Source organism: Balearica regulorum, chromosome 1, assembly GCF_011004875.1.
Source record: "Balearica regulorum gibbericeps isolate bBalReg1 chromosome 1, bBalReg1.pri, whole genome shotgun sequence".
NCBI classification, from domain to species: Eukaryota; Metazoa; Chordata; class Aves; order Gruiformes; family Gruidae; genus Balearica; species Balearica regulorum.
In genome coordinates, this window is record NC_046184.1 from 6456272 (window position 1) to 6478752 (window position 22481).

General features: G+C 39.4%; 1 protein-coding gene across 10 annotated transcripts in view; it reads left to right on the forward strand.

The window, feature by feature from the left end:
- CELF2 (CUGBP Elav-like family member 2) overlaps nt 1–22481 on the forward strand; it is a 568513-nt gene that overhangs the window by 239055 nt on the left and 306977 nt on the right. For all 10 annotated transcript variants that reach the window (XM_075762404.1, XM_075762317.1, XM_075762230.1 and 7 more), the window contains one exon: nt 19478–19513. In XM_075762404.1, the coding sequence (XP_075618519.1) occupies nt 19478–19513 (36 nt within the window). The remainder of the gene's footprint in view (nt 1–19477; nt 19514–22481) is intronic.

A 22481-nucleotide genomic window follows, 5' to 3' on the forward strand; every position in this document is an offset into this window, starting at 1 on the left:
TTTCTTTGTAGCTTGGTAGCAATTTCATTCAGGGGAAATGAAAGGACATGCAGTTAAATAATGTTCTGTGTGTATATGTAATTTCTGGAGCTGCCCGTGAATGCTAATACTGTTATTTGATGAGGTATTTGTCAGCTCTTAGAGCTGCCCAGGAGAGCACAAGTGGAAGTTTTGTGGACTTCTAGGTGATTTGCCCGGTGAAAACACAGCAGGTTGGTGAAGGCATGATCTGCTTTTGTGCATCTCCTCAGTTCCTAATCATTGGCTAAAAATCTCCATTTATTTTCAGGTAAATAAGAGGGAAAAGAATGATCTACAGCTTGTTTAAAAAAAAAACAAATTTATAAATTCTTCATGTATGTGAATTCATCTCTAAAAATGTATCTAAGCCAAGGAAGTTTTTTCAGTCTGAAATCTGTGGATTTGGGGTTTTTTTGTTGTTCTCTACTTCTGGCTGTCGTTCAGTGAGACAGTGCCTGTTGGGAGGTGTTAATCTATACATAATGAAATTTCAGAGAATGCACGTCCTATATCTGTAGTGCTCCAACTGTTCTTTGAGATCCCTGTGAATGCATCTCACATAATAACCAAAGAAAATAGTGGCAAGCCTGCAATTAGAAACCTAACAAGTAGAGCTTATATAGCGATAGCTAAAAAAGCTACCATTCACATGTGTTGGCTTGCTTTATACAGCTCAACAAGACATATCTTTGCTTTTGCTGGGGCAGAAAACACTTTAAAACAGAGTACAGGAATTTGTTATTTCTGTGGCTCACGTTGAAAATCAATCTTTTTCCAGGGTTTTTTTCTTTTTTCTGCTGAAAGCTCTTTTTGAAGGTGCAAGACCTGTTACACTAGCCAGCTTAATCTTTTTTCCCCACCCTGTGTAAGTCAGTAAAGTGAGAACCTTTCAGGTAAACAGCACTAAAAGATGAGTACCATTAAAAGTGAGGCTAATACCTGTGTTGAGTCAATAACAGGGTATTACATAAAATTACTGACCATTCCTTATGTACCAGCGTCATGCTTATGCTTATTCTCTGGGACATTGTGTGTTTGTCACTTGCCAAATAGGAGGAAAGGTGCAGTGTAAGGCAAAATAATTGTATCTAAGCAGTCTGTGGTTCATAGACACTAACCTGAATGTGGAAAGAAGTAATTGAAGTGGCAATTGGCTATGGCTGAATATTGCAATCTATTGGTAACTTATGCACTGGGTTGTTACATATATTCCAGGTTCACTATTCTACATGGTTTGGGGGAAGTTTTGGCTTTAGAAACAGGTCTGATGTACTAAAAAAGTTTTATGTAATGGAGAAAATACTTGTGTTTGTTTGAAATCTTTTGATTGATGGTAGAGGAGGTGAAATAGGAGACTATATTTCTGGAGGCAAGGGTATACAGACAGATCAGAATTGCCAGAATGAAGCAAGCTGAGGCAGAGGAAGATGATGTAAAAGGGGAGTGAAAAGCAAGAGGATGTGACTGCAAACTGAATCCTGGGAGTAAACCAGACTAGAAGAGATTTAAAAATAGAAGAAGTTGAAAAGACATGTTACTGGCAGTGAAATAAGCAAGGGCCACTGAGACTTCTGCCAGGAAAAGATGTGGAAGTATGAAGATAAACCTCAACAGTGGAAGGGAAAAAGCAAGAACAGCAGCCAGCTTGCTGAATTTTGTCTTTTTTTTTTTTTTAATGGATAAAATCTTGTGCATGTTGATAGTATTGGAGTATGAGGGGAGAACTTCAATAACTGACAGACGATAATGTAACTGTCACTGTAGTGCATGTGAGGAAATGTCCCCAGAGTTTATAAAAGTGTTTCTAGTTCTTCCTATTTAAAATACAAAGCTTTTAGGAGTCTAATACCCTTCGTGTTGCTGTGGGCTGTGGATTCGGTGTTAACTCAAGGAGCGTTACTTGTGAGAGTCACCACCAAGAACTTCCTGAAGCATCTGGGGTTCCCACAGAGGTGTCTCCCACAGTCCCGGCCAGACCTGGCCCCGTTTCACTTATGAGATCTGACGAGATCATAGCCCGGGGTGGGAATGTCTTCTGCAAAGAGCTCCATGGATCCGGGGAATAGGACGGATTGGGGTCAGGCTGACAAGATTTAAGTTGACACACATTTCATGAAATGAAAAGGTCAGGTTTCAATGAAAAAGAAGTGGGGGTTTTGTTTGTGGGATTTGTCTTTTGGCTGGAATTTCACTAATGGCACTCTGGTCCACAAACATAAGTGAACATGGCCAACCCTTGAATATCAGGACTTTTGTAAGGATTTTGGCTGGTTACAACTCATTAATCTGCTATGTCCCAGTTGTTTGGATATGCCAGTTCACGCCTCCCACACCCTCCGTATTTCAGGACCATGGCTCCATAACCCAGTAACATCCAAGAAAGCCCACCTCTTAGTGGGATTGCAGAGCTGCTCCGATACCCCTCTTTCTCGAGGGATTAAACTGGAGGGAAATGTTAAGATCTCTGCCTGGCTAAGAAAATTCTCCTTTTGTCCCTGCTATAAAGTTTTAAACCTAACCAAGCAAGGATTTTAAATGGGGTAAAACTTCAATAAGGATGTTTTTTTTCTTGTATTGAAACATTCCTGTTTTTTTTTTCTATTGAGACACTTACAGCATCACCTCAAAGCCCTATCTGTGTTTTGTGCTGTCTGTAAATGCAACAAAAAAGTTGCTTGTGGCTCAAAGAGAATATGATATATATAATATAATGCAACTAGAGGGAGTTCTCACTAATACTGGCTCCCCGGCTGGAAATAAACTGTTGTAGATATCTCTACTGTGGACAGGAGGGTTGGAGGTTTCTGTTTTCTGCTTCTGAGACTGCTTTTAAAGGACTTCTGCTGCTAGCTATTTTTATTCTTCTCAGTATTTTTCTCTTTGGCATTGATTTGTTTACAGCTCTTGTAGTTGCACCCAATTTCCACCTGCCATGGAGGTGTGATGACTTAAGTCAGACCTCATACCTAAGGAGTCCCTAATACCAGTTTGAAATACAGTAGATTCCCCCTAAGGTGTATTTATTAACACCCTAAACGCTTTCATTCACTGGTCCTACTTTCTCCCTTGTGCAGTTGGTACCAGAAAGAGAAATCTTCAATTTTCCTAAACACACCTGCATTACGATGCTATTGGAAGCTGTTTGCCCAAATGGTAGTATTGACTAACATGGCAATATGTTCTTCCTCCTATACCACGGTACTCCTTCCTACAGGGTCAAACAGTCACCTCCATTTTTGTCGTCTTTGATAAGAGCAGTCAGCATGCCCATAGCATCTAAAGATGAGTATTTTGCTACTCGAGTGAATGTGATAGCAGCAAATCTCCACTCCCTGGGCAAATGAGTTGTGCCAGGCATTTTAATGATGAGGTAGGTTAGCCAGGTTATAATTGTCTTTAATTTGCACTTGCAGGAGCTGTAACATTTACCTGAACATGACTGGCACTGGGAGAAATGGAAAATTCTGTCACACTTTTGAAAAAAATCAAAGAAACAACTTCAGATCTTGTATTTGAAACAGAATATCCTGCTGATTGACCACGCACATTGGTATCAGTAGGATTTTTTTTTGATCCGTAGAGCTCAATGATCACTACAAGTAGTGAACACAAAAATCAGTTTTATGGTGGAGAGCGTGTAGTTTTGCTTTTATTTTATCCTTTTTTTTTTTTTTTTCTTTTCCCAGAGCGTTTCAGAACGCTCAGCCCTTTTCCCTGCTGAATGGCACATTGAATTCTCACTCTTCTGTCCGCTGTCCTCAGAGACTTGGAAAAATTTTTAACTGAGGTTATCTGGGGTTTTGTCTAGTTTAGTTATTTTTAATAATGGATAGCAGAAGCTGTCCTTCCCATCCCACCCACTATTGCACCTTTATACTGTAAAATATTATTTCCTTCACGAGTGAGAAATGAGTGATGAACATAATAACTAGTACAGACCTGTGCACCAGTCTTGACACTTCTCATGAACTTGTAAACCAAGGTTGCATTTTCTTATTCCACTGTGTCCTGCAGACTTCTCCTCTTTCTTTGCTGAACTTCTTGCAGGAAATACCCATAGGCTTTAGTTTCATACTTACTGCAGCATTTTTTGTTATTTTTCAACTTCTGCAGTGAATGGTTTTTGCTTTCAGTGTTTCTGTTCTGTAGGAGGGAACTGTGGGTGGTTACAGCTGTAACGTGTGCTCCATAATCTCAAAGCATTTGTTCAAAAATTTCCCGTTTGCTCTGTTTCAATTTTTAACCAGTTGAGTGGCGTATGCCAGTGCCCTGGGGGAGCCTTGCTGCTCCAGCATCACAGACTGAACTGCATCCCACCAACACTCGGAGCACTTGGCAATTGCGACAGGACCCTACAGGACCCACAGCCTCCAAAGAGAGGATGAGATGTGGGATGAAGGTTGTGGTGTAAGCCTAGCAATCGCTGTGGGTGGGAATGGAGGGGAGAGGCTTCTGAAGATTTTGTTTTGTATTTGGTTTCATTTTTTTCCCCTAAGCTTCTGGCCAGCCAGTCCACAACCCACGTTTCTGCTGAAGCCCCTGCGGGAAGGCATGAGGGTGTCTTAGGGAACAGTGAGAGTCTTCTTGTAGGTAGCCAACTGCAGAAGGGCCAAAATATTGATTTGAGAAACGTGTGAGGAAAGAATACTGCTTCCTAAGAGGAAGCAGAAGGCATGAACAGCAGGCAGTTTGGATGGGAAGAGGGATTTCGGATTAGGGGCGAGGAGCAAAGAGACCACGGCTTGCCTTTGTTTTCATCCATCCTGACTATCTGGGACCATGTGGATGTTATGTCCTTATGTTAACACTCTCCACAAATATTTTTTTTTCCTCCTTGTTGTGATGATGTGATATTTGCAATGCAAGTTTCCTTGATACTGTTGTTATAGAGACATTTCTTCTCTCCTCGTGCCAACTATTAAGAGCCATCATGTGCAATAGCATTTGAGCTTATTCTTCTCCTGGCATTAGCAGAGAGATTTCTTCTCTTTGTAAATGTTGAAATGTTTTGCAGCTTAGTTATAAATATAGCAAAATCATGTCGCTATAGTTCCAGCATCTGGTAGGATCACTTTAAAATATAATTGAGTAAAAATTAGAATTTAAACAGCATTTTTGTCCCTATTTTGCTACTTTAAAACCAAAAAAATCCAACTTTTTTGTTATGATATGTATAAACAAATCTCTTCCTTCTTTCATGAAACTAAAAATAACTACAAATGCAGTCTCTTTCCCAATTTGCATGCAATTTATATTAGCAGTGGTTTCAAGATTCAAAGTGTGGATCTGCCTATTGAACAGTCCCTGAACCGATGGATGTGAGATTGTGGGCTTTGTCCAGGAGGCAGCCAGACATGAAACCCTGGTTGTCTCTTGCTTGCTATTATGGATGTTCACTTTTGATAATTTTGTAAAGAAGTGAAAGCCAGATGAAACGTGTGTGAATCTCATTGTTGTACATACAGGTTGTGCAATGTGTGGTGTGCACCAGGGATACGGGTGTCAGTTCTCTATGCTGCTAAAAATGGAGTGTTCAGCCCCTCTCTTGGGGAAGTATGTGGCAGGTTTGTGGTGGGATCTAAAATTGAAATAAAGGATCTATTTATTTCATCTCTATTTTTTTTATTTTTCTTTTTCTCTCTTTCTTTCTCTTTTTTTCACTGTCTTGTTTTTTGGGGGAGCCTTTGGACCAAAAGGCCTTTGCAATTCTGTCCCAGGTTTTGTCTTTTCAAGTCCGGTCTCAGTTTCAGTGCAGAAGTTTTTTTCAGCCCTAATAGTGGGTACAGTTCTGTGTTCAGGAGAGGAGGCTGCTTGGAAATAGGTTCTGAGCGCTTCTGTGAACCAATTGTGAGTTTAGTATCTTGGTCTAACCTTCTTCTGAACAAAAAGTGGCAGTCGTCTTCCCTTTTACAAAGTAATTCAAGGCTCCAAATTCCCCATTTATTTTAAATCAGTTGATGAGATTTCTGTGGCTCTCTGCAAGAGAACGTTTATTTATACACACAGAGAGCGTCCACTACTTCCCTACAGAGCTGGAAAAGGGAAATGCCTCTCTTTCTGTCTCAGAGTTCCTCATGCATTAAGTTATCTTTGCAGTTTGCGATTTGTATTTCTGCATAAAAGTAGTAACACTATTGCTTGGCAAAATAGCTGAGCCTTGGGTAATTTCACTATTTTTTTTTTTGTCTGATAACGCGAAGAAGACTGAAGACATACATGGGAGATCTGTGGTAGTGTGCCGAAATGCATTTCGTTAGTCCCTGCTTCTAGTTCAGCTACTTTGGGGGAGGCTCTTCTTGACAAACAATGTCTGTGCTATAGAGATTTCTGACCCAGAAACCTGTAACCTCTGTTAAAAACATGCAGAGGATGGACTTTGCCACAAGAGCTTCCTCTGAACTTAATCAAAGCAGATGACGTGAGCAAAGGATGGGTAAGGAAACAGTTCAGTGATCCTACTCCAGTTTTCCCAGTTCCCATGATTTAAATTATGCTGTTCTTAATCTATACAAAAAGGCCTCACCCCGTGGAAGACATGGCCAGTTGAAAAAGAAAACTTAACATGATTTGGTGGTTGTAAGTTGCTATCTTTTTGCATCACAACACTTATTTTGCAGTGTTCGGAAAAGATGCATTAGAGTGAGAGAATTTTACATGGCATATCTTCATTTAAAAGCTGTGGCACGCATTAAATTTAATTACTCTCCTTCTATGGCTTAAATTGAGGGCAGCTTCAAAAATGAGGGTGGCTTCTATTAAACTTAATTACTTTTCCCTGCAGTCTGCATGGTTAGTAATCGCGGGTAGATTCTAAACAAAGATACAGTAGAGAGCTTCTTTTATGAGAATAGGGCTGGAAAGTAGCCTATAAAATATAGAGAGATGCCAAATACCTTTTATGCCCAGATTTAATTTATTATTGTTATAGTTAGCAATAATAATAATAATAATGATGATGATGATGATGTTTCAGTGTGATTAAGAAGATATTGCTGGGAAAGGGGTGTGAGTTGAATTTGCCCTTTAGATGTTTAAGCAATGAATTCTTCAATTTCTTCAAGTTCTTTTGCAGATTTATGGGGTTAAAAAAGGTTAATGATAGAATTTTTTTTACAATGTGTTCTATTGACTATAGATGGCAGTTCTGACAGTTAAAATGAAAATTGTTCCAGAAGAAACTTGAGTCAAACTAATTATTGGAGATGTTATAGGGATGTATAATTATATTCACCTTTAAAAAAAAAAAAAAAAGGGGGAAAAAAGTTTTATTACAACTGTGCTTTTTAAAGAACAAGTGGAGAAATAAAAGCCGTAATTGTTCTTAATTATAGCTAACTGTAATTGCACACGACTGCAATATGCAGCACATCAGCAGCAGATTAAGAGATCCTGGCATATGTGTAGTGTACAGAGCAACTTTGAGCAGAGGTGTAGTTTTATGAATATAGTTATGTATAATTTAGGTCTCCTACTTTGGATTCCATTCGTGTTGATTTTATTTTATTTTTATGGCTATTGTGGCAAGATAATTTTCACTTGGAAAGTGCTGCTGCAGTGATTTATCTGTTTCAAATGAGTAAAAAACCTTCAAAAGGAAAACTTGTTTTCTTTTACACCAATGATGTGATGTGACCAGGAGAGATTTTCTCAAATGCCCTTGTGTATCTACTGATGCAGATAGACGGCTAGCAGGATTTTTTTTAAGCATCTCACTATATATTATCAGCACTGAGCTCCCAAAGATTTTACAGCATGGTTGAAAATCTTTGATAGCAATCTATCCACAAGTTTTTTTAGATTCAACCTGCTTGAAAATGTAACCCGTCAGTCTTTAGCCCATGTGAAAACACTGCTTTGAACAAAATCTAGAGATGCGAATGCCTAAAGGAAGACGCTGATTTCTTCTCTTTGCACCTGATTTACAGTCTAACTATTTTTCATCTCCTGGTTTTGAGTGCAATTTTGCCTGTAAAACATTAAGCTTTTGTCATATAGTGAACTAAAGAAGGAATGCAGATGCTTAAAGGAGGCTGTCGGGCTTCAAAACTACTGGTTATATTTCCTACTGCAAAACAGATCATTGCTGAGTGAGGGTCAGTGTGCGCCGTATAATTGATGAATGTGTGCATGTTCCTGTGATGGTAATTTCTACATCTCTTGAGTCCTTCAGATCCATTCAGGCTTTGTCTTGATGTGCCAGAATCCTCTCCGATGTTCCCAACCTGTTTTAAGCTGTTCCTTTTACCCAAAAATAAATAAAATCCATCTGTCACTGAATGCCTTCCATCCAAAACATAGTTTTGCAAAATGTTTCGGTCTTGGACCAGCAGCAGAGTTGATTCAGTCTAAAATTTGCGGACCAGAAGGGATCTTTTAGACTGCTGGGATAGGGTTGGGTTTTTGCCCTGCTTGCTGGCACAAACCGTAGCCCAGGCTGTAAGGAGCTGTACTTCGAAATTTGTTCAGCTTTGTGGTTTGGAAAAAGTGTGTATATCTACCCCAAAGCAGCAGAGAAGGCTTTACAAAAGAACTGTGTGCTTTTAAAAAAGGGGGGTTCACCAAGAGGGACAGTGATGAACATGAGGTGAGTGGCAGATTTCTGACAGTAAGAAGCAGCATCAGGAAATTGGGTGAAATCACTCACAGCAAAAAGAGGAGGTGAAATGGATGGCTAGATACACAAGCAAGCATGCAAAGATGTAGGTATAATAGAAGTTCAACTCATTCTTGCAGGTAGCAATAAGAAATCAAAACTTGTTGTTTCAAAAGATTTACTGCATGGACAATCTCCTGATAACTGGTGTGTTCTAAATAAAGCGTTCGCTTCAAACGGCAGCACCGTAGCAAATATGTATCTATTACAGGGCTGCTAATAAGCAAATGTGAGCAATATTTCTTGACAGCAGGCTGTGGGTGTTTTTTAATAAATCTGTGTTAAGTAGAAAAGGAATAAAAGCTGAAACCCAAACAGCAATCCACTTTGGCTACTGTTTTCTCACTCCAAGTGTAGATGGATGCATTGACCCCAATCAGAAAATCTTGAAGGATAATTCTGGTTAGTAGAAGCTAATGTGGAATTAAATGTGTATACATTTGTGTATGTGTTCCCAGAAAAGCTAATGATATGATTCCAAATGCTGAACATGTTCCCCAGTCCTCTTTGTTAATACAGTGTTGCTTATGCTCAGCAATAAACTATTATTTCTGTGCTACTTCTGTAATTACATTTAATAATCAGCTCTCACAGTCCAATAGTATTAAACGTAGGAGTCTTTTCAACAAACTATGATAAATAGCTCCTTGCAGAACTGTTGTACTTGAGGAAGCTTTATGGCTCTCTTTGCAAGATTTGTCATTTTCTTAATGCAGCTTCAAAAAGCTTCTGAGCTTCGTTATGGACCGTCCCTGTATTTTTCCCTTCCCCCCCTGCCTCTGAGCGTAGCTGGGTAAATGAAGCTTAATGTGCCATTTCCAAGCACTGTGACACTCCTCCAGGGCTGGTTACATTTACCATTGCTAAAGTCTAAATAAGTGAGTTTTAATGAGCAGGAATGCTTGCTAATAGCTGATTCAGGTACTTAGTAGTCCATGTTATTTAACTCTGGTAGAATTACAGAACATAAATGGTCTGATGATTAATAGATGTACCTGCTATATATTGCAGCCTAATAGTTTTTGCTATTAAAGAACTATCTTAACATCTTCTGGTTTGGATGTGGTTGGGGAGAAAAGGACTTGCTTGTAGATTTATATCACTGGTAACTTAGACCTTAAAACACTTTACATAATAATTTCACAAGACCATCAATATATTGTTCAGTAACATTAATGAACTCGTTAGAGATCGGTGGTACTTGTGTACTTCAGCTTCCCGAGGTGGCCAGCTCAGCAGATTTATTCTCTTGGCTTAGGGCTGTCAAAAGTTAAGTTCAACCCATCCTTTTAAGGTCAGAAATAAGACAGTGAATTAGATCTTTATCTCCTTTCTTCTCTTGTCCTGTTAATTTTGGGCAGCAGCAGAGGGACCAGTAAGCACAGAGCTTGACCATGTTTTTTTTTAAACACTTCTGATTTGTGGATGGGCAGGTGGTGAGAGGGAAAAAAAGGCAAAAAATAACAGATGAACAACAAATGAACAAGAACGAAGAAATAATAGCATCCAACATCTGTTGCGGTTTGCGCCGAGATATCCAGAAGATACTGAAGTATTTATGGAAATAGTATAAGGACTGTTTTGAACTGCAGCTAACAGGACACAGACTGCTGGCTTCTTCACAGAGTCCTTTCTGTGTTTTTCCTATTCCAGCCCACGTTTCCACCTGACATCATTGTTTTTTGGATCACAAGGAGGAGATGTCAGGACAGAAAGGAGCTAAGTAGTGACTTTATCCTTGACTAACCAGCGGAGAGAGAGGCAGGAACTATTTCAGCAGGTGGATTAAAAGACAATATGGGCAGATGTCTGCAGGAGATGTTGGCAGTGTTGGTAACGCCGCTGTTCCAGGTAGAGATGAGCTGTTTTCAGCAGTTCCTGTATCCATCCGATGAAACCTCTGATAAAGAAAAGCATCCAAAATGTAGGCAGGCTTTTCCAAAATCATCAAATGCTTCCTCGGAGCTGGGTTAAGGTAGCTGCAGCGTTTATCAAAGCTGGTTCCTGTTTCCATAGCTGGGAGTGTAGACAGAGGAGTTTGCATCTGCCTGCGGTACAGCGTGTGGCCGTGTCTAGCATCCCTGCTACTGCATGACACTTCAGAAAGAGCAGGTCTTGTGAGATTTCTGGTATTTGTTGCCTTCTTCTGAGTGACAAAATACGGTGAAAGTTCACTGCTCTCAAAACTGGAAGTAGGAAGATCCCAAATCCTGGAAATCTGTGGGATTTTCGGTGGAGGCTTTTAGGGTTTTGTTTGGGTTTGTTGGGGTTTTTTTTCCCCTGGTAGCTCCCAGTGGAATTCCTATATAAAACAAGTTGTTTGCATATTGAATTGAGCCAACAAGACTTGCTTAAGGAAGGCTTCCCTTCCTAACTAGTGTTAGTTCTTCTAAGGTGCCTATATTTTAGCATCTCACTTTGTTCCAGAAGTCCCTCAGCTTCACAAAACTTCAGAGATTCCCAAATGCATGTCTGCCTGGTCTGCATTGGGTAAGAAAATGAGTAAGTATTTGAATACATAATAGCTGAGATATCCAAGTTGTTCTGATTCAGTAAAGTATTTTGAGACCAGAATGAAATGCCATTTCCAAGCCTGGCATTTCTTGGTGGAGAATCAAGCATTACTTCTCTGAAATAAGTTTAAATAAAGCCTCCAAATTCCTTGAGTGGCTTCAAGACTGTACAGTAGTGAAAACATCCAACGCCAGGGAATACCAGAGTTTTGAATTGTTAACATGTGAAATTCAGATGGGAGTGGGGAGGGGAAGTGAGGTGTGGGCATTCAATGGAAAACAGTTGTTAGGGTGTTGGTTTTTTCTTTTCAGCATTCATCATTACATCGAAGCTATCAACATTTGACCCAACTAACAGCTGTTACATCATAAAAGACGCTTGTGTAGATGGTACATATAACTTCTCCCCACACCCTACACAAATATGAGAAAGTCTTAAATATCAGAAAATATTTACTGTAGCCCTGTCCAACATCCTAGAAACTAAGGAAAGAATCTAGGCCATCACCATCTATAGTACTTGAATAATTTCTGTGTCTTTCTTCATATATCTTACGCATGCCTGTGATTATATGACTACTACTGTAGAATTAACACATGGCCCAGAGTTCTCCTTCAGTTCTACATTTATACAACTGAGTTTGACCTCCAATTGCTGCTGAGTCTTCAGGTGTGATTCCCCTCCTTTCCTTTGTGCAGTGGAAAAGAGATGGTGGCAAAGTATAACACTGCAACCAATGGAAATGGCAGCATCAGCTACAGGTCAGTCAAATATCTAATGTGCAACATTTTCTACCCAGCGAGGTTACAGTAGGTTTAATGAGCATTTGGGGAGGAACATCTGCTCTGTTTTGGATGAGATTTCTTCTCATTTTGGAGAGAGGCAGAGGGTATTTTCCTCCCACTGAGCTCGTACAGTTCTCTGAGGCAGGAGCCTGTGCATCACTTCTTTCCCTGCACTAACAGGGTGAGGATGTAGGAGTTGGTACCACAGTGGATTCTCCTACATGTTCTTCCTGCTGCTTGCTGTGCCCCAGAGAACCAAATTCTGTACTCATGGTACTTCCTTCTTTCATTTCTCAGTCATTAACTTTCAAAATGCAGCATTTCCCTGAGAAAACACACAGCAACAGCGGTTCCTGTGCTGCGACAGCTGGATCTGCACATCCACGATGGCAGGGAATGACCTTGGAGCAAAGCACCAAAGCGGGATCTTTCTTCATTTCTTCTCTATGCCTTGGCATTTCCCCCCGATGACCCTGGCTAAATTGCATCCTATCTGTGCCCCCGTTACCTATCTATAAAATGGACACACCGCCCTGTTTCTTCTGCCTATTCATTTTTATCGTGCTCTTTAATACCAGAACAGAAGATATAAGAGAGAGGAGCTTGCATCTGATGTCCTTGGTGGGTACTTAGACAAGAGGCCAAGATCTTAGCTGGGATTTGTAGGTAAATTGCAAGGAGTGAGGGTTTGGCCTGAATCATGCTTTAACTTGTAAGTTATAATATTGCTGTCTTCAAAGATGTTGGGTGGGGGGGTAAAATTAAACTTATTTTTTTAATGAAATATATAAAATAGTCACAACAAAGAGGGCATGTTTTATTTGGAGTATTAGTTGTATATTGGATGTACACTGGACTTACACTGTTTTGGTGGCAAGCACTTAGCACTGAATACACAGAGATTTCTTTCCTCCTTACCTAAGGAGGAACGAAAAATTCAGAAGTAGCAAATTTAGAATAGTGAAAAATGCAGCTTTTAAAAATAATCATGGGAGAAAACAACAAGCATGTTTGCTCATGTCCTTTATCTCAGTCAGCTAATCTTCCAGAATGTCAGCTTGTATAGAAATAGATTTTTACATATGAACTTGTTACATCACTTCCTAAAAAAAGAGTATTTAGCTTGTACTTAAATAGCACATTCAGAGACTGTTTATGCAGTATTTCTGCTGCAAATGTATGATCCTTGTTAGGTAGCTAAGCTCTGTGTGAAGTTTTAAAACTGCAATGTATTTATTTGCTGCTTACTGTGTGAAAGATAGAATACTTATGAAAGTATCAGTTTGAAATCTTGATAGTTTTTAATTTTTTTTTTAAAAAGGTGGAATTGTTTTCTACCATTTTGATCTTTACTGGTCATAGGGAACAATTCTAAAAAAAACCTTCTGTGAAATCCATCAAATTAGTCATAGCAAAACTGAATTCAAACTTAAATGCCGTATTTTATCAAAATGTAGCTTGTTTATTTTGCTGCACTCTAACAAAGCTGAGAAACCATCCAATTTAAGACCGGTGAAATATCTTGTGTCTCACAATGGTATTTCAATACGCGCTATTAATTCCTCCAAGTCAACTCGGATGTAGTCCCCTCGTGATTTTACAAAGAGCAGAGACAACAATGTGTCTTTGGAGGTGCCATTTTTCAGCTGAAATGTGAAATCAATGTCCTGACCATTTGTGGTCATTAAAAATCCCATGGCACTTTTCTGCAAGAGTAGAGGCATTGACTCCCACCCAAGTCTTGATGAAATTCCAACTAAGTAATTATATTCCTCCTGATACAACCTTCCTTTTAAAGCTAATTTAATGTTCCCCTTCAGCTGTTCTCCCCTGCTTTAAGTGGAAAATCCTTCATTTCCCTTTGTAAACTTTTCTTTAGTTCTGCTTTATAGTGACAATTAGTGGCCGTCCTTTCTCTTGCCACATCACTGATGCATGTCTATGCAGCAGCAGTGAGCGTGTGTGCAAGCACGGACCCCTACAATTTAAAAAGCTCTTTATTGATGGTCTGGTTAAAAGCCATTGAAATAAATTAATGGGACGTATCCCTTTGAGTTGGTGGTCACAGGAGCCATCAATGCGGTAGCTGACAGGTGTTGCTCAACGGTATGTTTTGGACCCCTCTTTACCCTGATTTTCTTGTGTTGCTGAATGTGGTGTAGCGAGTTGGTGGTACGCTGTCTGCTCCCTGTCTGCGTGTAGACAGAGCCAGGAGAGTGGCTGAAAGCCAGGTGCGTTGTTTGTTCTAGCAAGCCAGATTTGCCCATGGGGCAAAACGAAGAACAACTTCACAGTTATGCAATATTTGGAATTATTTCAGGTTAGACCTTCCTAGTTATCAACATTGCAATTCGTTACACGCACCTTATCAGGACACTTAGCATATCCAGTTATGCCCACAGTGGATATTCCTGGAAAAGCGTATGGCTTTTCAAGTGATCTTCTCAAATACCTCATTTCCCTTCAACTTGTACTTATTTCTGTTCACAAATATATCCCCTCTGGTATGATTAATGCTTGTGCCAGGTGTAGGACTCTGTCTAGTAAAGGGTTTCACCCAAACCAGAAATATCAGTTTAACCTTTGGGGATTTTTTGTGCTTCATGGAAAATGAGCATAAATGATAGAATTAACTGCTGCTACATGTCCTGGGGAATCAAATGGGTCATGGTCGCTCGTCCGGGAGAAAACAGGAACTTCTAACCCTCTTGGTTGAAACGACAGCTGCCGGCTCTGATGTCTACAACCATGACCTCAGGCAGTGGACGCTTCTCTTCCCAAGTTGGAAGACTCCCCTATTTTGCATCTGGTTTTTTTCCTGCTTGCATTTGTGCTGCTTTCTTAATAGCAAACCATATAGATCCCTTCTTCAGCTTCGCCCTTATCTTTATGTCCTTATCCTCATGTGCCTCATGCGCCGTAGGCGGGCTTTATCCTCTCCCCAAAGTGTGAGATGGAAAAAGGAAGAATGGTGACACGATTGCAGGAATATGTTACTGCCTTTCTTTTTGCATCTTCCCCAGCACCCCAACAGATTGCTTAGCTTGAATCCATATGCTTTCCTTTTCACAACAAAAATTGTTCGCGATGGAGACCTAAGGCTTTCCAAATCATGAAGGGTCATGATCCTGCAGAAGAAAAAATTGTTTCTAAGCATAATCTTGACTCACGGGGTTTGAACTCAGTCCTTGCTAAGTTTCCTGGCATGCATCTAGCAGAATATACACAAGATTACCTCAGTCACCCTTTAAACCCCTGCCCTGTCCCTTGTGCCTCAGTTTACATCTCCGCAGAAGCACAGCGTAGAGTATTAAACCAGACAAAAATGTTGCACAGTTAAACCTCAGAGCCGTGTTGTGCCAAACCCTGCACGTAGGTGGGTAACAACAGCTGCCAGTCAGCCTCTGAGAGAAGAGCACCATATGATTTCTCGGTGAACAAAACATTTAATACAAACACACCACTTTCCAAATATTCTGAAGAGTTATCCTGAACAACTTTCTTTAAACAAAACTAATAGGCAGTAAAGTCTGTTTGCTGATTTTTATGCAGATCTTCCCACTTCCACTTCACTATAAGGTTTTGACTAAAATATTTATACTTTTCTGCTTTGGTACACATCCTACTCTGATCCTACGGGAAGGATTTCTCAGCCTGTAGAGAGAGATGACAAAATGCGTGTGTGGTGCTTGGTTTGCCCACACTGGCTTTTAAAAATAGCTACGCAGTCTTCTCTGGAGGGTGCAGAGCCTCCTCAGTGGGTCAAAGCTCCTCCTGTGTCCCGTGACCAATTTGTAAACCTGCAATTTCATTTTTTGGAAGATCACACGCGACGGGGTAACATTTTGGTGTGCAGACCTCCCACCCAGCACCCTCCTGGCTTCAACAGCACCTTCACTTGTCCCACACGGCTGAACACAAAATGCTGGGAAATTGTAAAAGACCTTCCTGGAAATGATGTGACTGCACTTCGTAACGTCACCCTCCACCTAACAGCTTTTCCAGGGTCTTTAGCCTTGTCCTCTCCTGTCCTCAGCGCTGTTGTGCATTAGCTTATCCCATTTGACCTGGCACTGATTTCAGTGGAATTCGGGGCAGCCCTGATGAAGCATTTAGGTTTCCATCCTCGCTCCTTTTCAAGGTCATCCCTTCATGTCATAGGCAGGATGTGAAAACACATGGTCTCATATTAGTATTATCCTTCTCTTGGTTTTATCCAAGGAAATTTTTTTTTTTTCCTGAAGATACAGTAAATTATGAGTTATATTTATTGTATGTGTCATTTGCGAGTACTAGGGATCTGAAAATTGGTTGTATAAGTCTAGTTTCAGTTTCTAGAAATACTGCAGAATGAGTATCCATTATCTTTAAATAAACTTTAAGGGTTTTCTTGATGAGTAATTTGCTCCATAAGATTTTCTTTTTTAAACTCCCATGAAATATATTTATAGAGCAGTGTTTCAATTCCTGATATTTATAGGACACTTACAGTGGACATTAACCATCTTCAGCAGTCCATGTACCATTTATTTCCAGTGACATTAAAGGGATAATTGTGTTTGTTTTCTAGGAAAATAATAATTTCAGTTTAATAATCTAAAGGGGGGGTAATTTTTTTTTTTTTTTTTTTAATGGTTTAAATGTTTACTGATTTGATGAGAAGCAGTGAAACCTTTGGAAAGTTGGGAAGTAATCAGACTTCTCCTCTTTGCTTTGTGAGTTTTAGTTGAGTTTGATCTGTATTTCAGAAATCGTTACCTTACATATTTTTGTTTAAAATTGGAATTTGATCTGACCAAATGTGAAACTGGCAACACAATTAATTACATTAAAAATGTATATGCTGAAGGCCTGCAGTGTCTTTGTTTAACATTCTGATCACATTCAGATTTTTACCACTCTATCGACTATTTAATAATTGTTTTCATAAGGCCAGCAGCTCTTGTAGAGAGGGTTATTTAACAAAAATGAAAATCTTTAGAAAGTTAGATGTACCAATCACTCACTGCTCTGCTCAGGAGCTGACAGCGTGTTTCCAGTTTAGCATCCTCTTTTAAACCTAGCTGCTTCTGCTTCTTGATGCTTCCTGCGATACCCACCTGCAATTTGCCTGGTTGTCTCTTTAAGCTGGATGAGCAACTGCTATTTTATAAAATGTGCTCCAATACCCTAAAGCAATAAGGTCTGTGCTATTCTGTTATTAGAGCGATAATAAGTAGCTAAAGGCTAGGGAGTCCCTTTAGAAGTAGAAACAAAGAAACGGCCAGCCTGACCTTTTAGTCCAAATACTTTCCCAAAAAAAGCATTTCAATGAAAGACGATGCCCATGATTGCTGGTGGAAGGGAAAAATTTCCTGTCTGTTGGAACCATTTAGTGATCCAGTTCTTTCATGGGTTAGAGAAAATATCGTATTAGTTCTTTGAACTGTTTAAGTTATGACTAGGGCTTGGAAAATAAGATGGTATGATACCAATGTGCAGGAGTTTAATGAAAATAAAATATCTAAAGTGTACAGCTGTATCAAATTACCCCATAGACACCAAGTCTGTATTGCTCCACTCTCATTTCATTTTCTTATCTCTTTCCATTCTCTACCTCTTGCTCCTGGCTGTCACCTTTGATGTCATTTATATCACGGACCTTGTTCATCACAGGCACCTGCTAAATACGTACCTGTCTGCTGGGGTGGGAGCTGGCTCTTCTAAGAGGGCTTAAACATCTGCTGGTCTGTTGCCGAATGGCGTGTGAGCCATCTTTTTATTTTTTGCTTATTCCTCTTTGCAACCACCGAACGCTGTTCTGATGTGTGCCTTTTGAAGCAAAACACTGGGAGGTTTAAGGCAACCTTCTGTGACCGGCAAACTGCACAGCTTGAAGATAGAGACTCAATGAAAATGCAAAGCCGTACATGTTTAGAGGGACCATTTTATCTTCTCTGACACTGTCATGGAGTCTACAATTGCCAGTGTAACCATTAAGGAAAAAGCCTGGGCGTCACTGTGGGGTGCTCAATAAAAAATAAATAAATTAATAATTAAAAAAACCAAGACCCTTGTGGCTACTCATAGTTCATACAGTGCCTAAAACTAGAACTTCTTCTAGAACTAAAGAAGAGCTCTGAATTACTGTGCTTTTACTGTAATAACTCTGTAGTTGCCCCATCAAAAAAAGTGGCTTCAGAACGTGGTAAAGCTCTACAAGAGCCTTCAAAAATATCTTTCTTTTTTCTTTTTCTTTTTTCTTTGGATTCCTAAAGAAATTCGGCTTGGGGGTTCAGTCTGTATTTATAAGGTTTATATCCTCGCAACAAAAATGCGTGAGCTTGGTTCCATACTTAGACATCACCAGATCCACGGTTCTGGGAATTGTTAAAGCAAGGAAGATTTTTGAGACGTGTCTTAATTACCACCACTACAACCCCCAAAATAAAAAGGATTAGACTTTTTTCCCCTGTATGTAAAAGTGGATGGAAGGATTTTCTGTTCCTCAGCTGTAAACAAGGAGAAGAGAGTATTATGCTGAGAATTGTCCAGTAGCACAAGTTCAAAGCTACAGATGTGAAATTTTGCAATTTGGATCTCAGCTGAAGCAAACAGGGTATGAACCAGCTATCTTTCCTGCAGCAAACTTAAACACAGGACAGAGAGTTCATAACTGGACGAGCCAAGTGTTAAAAGAGATGAACCTCTGGTCAAGTCTAGGACAATGAACTCCCTTGTGCCTCCTTGCGGGTTTTTTTAAGGTCTTACACAAGGGAAAGAAAGGAGACATGGAGCTATCCAGCTGTTTTCCTGATGTTCGGATAAGGTCTAAGCAAATGTGCTGGGGAGGGGAGCAAGGAAATACAGTGGTGGTAGATCTGGGCTGTATTTTAAAGATTGTATACTTAGGTAATATAATGTATTTAATTGTGCTTTAACATGAAATAACAGTTAATCAGCCCATTTTCACTAACGAGCCTCAGTTTCCCTCAAACAAATTGCAAACCCACAAAACAGATTCAAATGAGTAAATTGGATCAAAAAATCACGTATTTGGAAAATAACTCTTGCCTAAAATCCAAGATAAGAAGATTTAACACTAATGTGGTATTTTTCTCAGCGCATGACATAGTTATAAATCTGTCTAATGTCTTGCTTTTGTTGCAGCACTGAAAAAAGCGAACTTTTTCCACTGGAAAATTGGCCCAGCGCTACGTTTTGGCTATGTAGGATCATGCAGTGCTGGCATTTGAAATAGTGATAATTTTATGCCTAAAAAATGAGTAATTGAAGCACCGAGAACTTTAGTCTGATGAAATCCTTAGATCACACTCCATCATCTGGTTTTCACATTCTTGTGTATATGATCATGCGGACGTCGCATCCGCAAGTGACGCATTCGAGTATAAAGCTGGATATGCGTGCCTGCACTGCTAAAAAATACAAGCAGTATAAAGATGTCTTTAAAATTCTGTAACTTCTTTAAACACAAGCTAATTTTTCCTCACTTTGTGTCTTTCAGAGAGACTGCCACAGAGTTATCTGGAACATTACCAAGGTAAGCAAGTCGCTCGATACCGCATTTGTGTATCAGTGTCTGGAAGGTGCTGAAAGAAGCACGACCTTTTGAGCCAGAACATGATCTTTTCCCTAAGGAAAGCTGCTGGGATATTGAGAACTGGAAGTGCAGAGAGGAGAACACACACTGCGTGCCATAGACAGACAAATGACTGTGAAATAGTGGTGCAACCACGACTACACAGCATAAAGCCCCACGTTGAAGTTGCTTTGAGGCTTAGCACAGTTGTGCACCTGATGAGAAAAATCCCAGATGTGGCTTTCTTCCAGCTGTGCAATTACACCCATTGCAGGTGGCTTGGCTTTTGCTTTAAATTTCACCTGAGGGATGAGAGGAGGGAAACTTGGAGGTAGGAGAAAAAACCACTGTGATCTTAAGACATTTTCATTTGGAAAGCAGGAAAGCAGCTTAGACCAAATTCTTCGATGCTGAGAAAGCTTTTCATAAAATAATAGAAGTAGACAAGACTCCCAGGCTGCGATAGAGGTTTTTGAAGAGAGACCTGCCTACATATTGTCAGAGGATGCAATAAAATGCTGAAATCATGCAGATAGAGAAAAGGGTGGAGAGAAGGGAAACAAAAAAAATCCGATATGGTAACCTGTCAAAAAAAAAAAAAGGTGATCTCAGTCCTCCTGCATCTTCTGCCACCAGTTTTGCTCTTTGAGGTGCAGGGGTTTTTAATGAGATCATGGTTGGGGGGGGTGGGGGGTGTTATCCTCTGATTAGTACTAGTGTTGTAGTTCATACAATGTATAATGTTAAATGGATATTTCAACAAGAAAATCAGTTTTCTTTAAGCATGGTAATACATACAAGTTAGTTACCTGCTTCTAAGGCAGAGAAAAAAAGTCTATCCTTCTTTATGGTGCCTGTGGTGTATATTAATTGGCTTGACTGTGTTGTTAAGCTGTAAAAATGCAGACTTTCACTGTATGATGTTTTTCTCCCCCTTTGTAACGTATCATCTTGTTTTGTCGGTACAAACTTGTGTAATTTATATCAGTCGTTCATTTATTACAGACCTTTCTTCTTATGACTTACCATCGCTTGATATCCTGAGTTGTGCCAGCAAATATGCTGGTAAAATTTTGCCAGGCGTTTGAAGTGCTGACCAATGATCAGGCCTACCTGACATGTAAAAGATTTTATTCATCTTCATTGCAAAAGAATTACAATTCCTGATACAGATAAAAAAAAAAAAAAAAAAAGACAAAAAAATTAGAGATTCAGCAGGGTAGCTGCCGCCTTGATTAGGAATGTCAATAACACTGCTTAGCTGTATCTTTTCCTGGTTTTAATGCTAAAATATTTCCAGTTTGACTGCATGCCCCTAATTGGTTAGGTATTATATGACTAATATACTGGAAACATGAAGTCCCTGTACTGCAGAAATGAATTCCATTTTAAATTAAAGTTAAAATGGGAGATATAGGTGCTTGAATAAACATCCAGTTTCATAGTTGCCATTAATGATTGCCTAAATGGTTCTTTTGAATTATTACCACAAGGCTTTAATTTCAGCTGTGGCAAGGTGTCGCAAGTAAAAATCAGATTATACAAGCAATGTACGTGAGGCATTGCAATTGTGTTATAAATATTAAAACCGGTGATCTTGTCTTGATTTAAAACAGATGTCTACAGCTGTGCGCAGGTTGGCTGGTCCTCCAGCCTTCTCGGGGAATCACCTGCTCCTGCCTTTCTCTAAACAAGCAGTTGCTTGGGGTTTTTAATCTTACGTTGTGATGTATTAATCTAATAATTTTTGTTCTTTCGAACTTCAAGTGAACCATTTTGCTATTATTAATTCATAACAGTGAAACGGTCCAATTTCCCCACCAACCCCACATCTTCTTCCACCCTTACCCTGCAACTGCTTTACAGCGTATAAAATTTGAGGTGTTGCACCTTGAAATGATGAAACTAATAACCACTTTCCCATAGAACTGTGCTGCTCGTATTTTGTCCGATGGGGCAGAAAAAGCCTTCTGTAACCCTAGAAATCTAACTCTCATTTGTGCAGGCGAACACGAAGCCTTTTTTCAGGGCAGTAATGGTTCGTGGATATATTTGTGGCCAGGATTGATCAAATCTGTTTCAAGCATTCGTAAACCTGGTGAAAGGGTTTTCACCGCAAGCGATGTAAGTGTGAGCAGATGTGTCTGTACTTGGAATATTTTGTCCGACTGTCAGGAAGGTTTAGGCACTGGTGCCATCAATTTTTTTTGTTGTCATTAAAAAAAAAAACTGATGAAAAAAAATTCACAAAACCCACCTCTGAATTTTATATGATTGAATTAAAGAAGTTACGGATTTGCTCCCAGAAATAGTCAGAAGTTACAGAAGAGTATATTTTGAATATTTTCTCTTCTCCTGTAGTAACCAAGAGAGGTTACTTATATGAATTATTGAAAGAGAAAATATCATATCTTGGTAAATGGTGATTTCTTAATGTCGTCATTTTCTGTTAAATACTGGTGATTGATCTCTAATTATTATTTTTAAGAGGAAGAAGAAATTACCTTACATCTTGCCACTGAAGAATATATATCATTGACAGACAAAAGCAGAAAAAAACTGAGTTGGTGGACATCATTTAGAAGGAAAGCTAATAGATTAACTTTGCCTGTAGAAAGATACGAAAATATTCAGCACAATTATATTGTGTCAGTTCTGATTTACCAGTTATTTCTGATGATTTTGGGAAGCTCAGGCTAGAGAAGGAATTGAAAATTTCAACTTAAAATATGATAAAGAAGCTTTACAATTTTTATGTTAAATGACATTATTATATCTATGAATGCATATTGTTTTTTTCGAAGAAAGACTTTCTGTGTGCAACAGCACATCAAAGAATGGATCTTCACAAGGAAAACTTTATAATAATATTAAGTTGTTCATTGCATGACCTATTTAGAGTACTCAGATACTTCTTGTTGTAGACTAC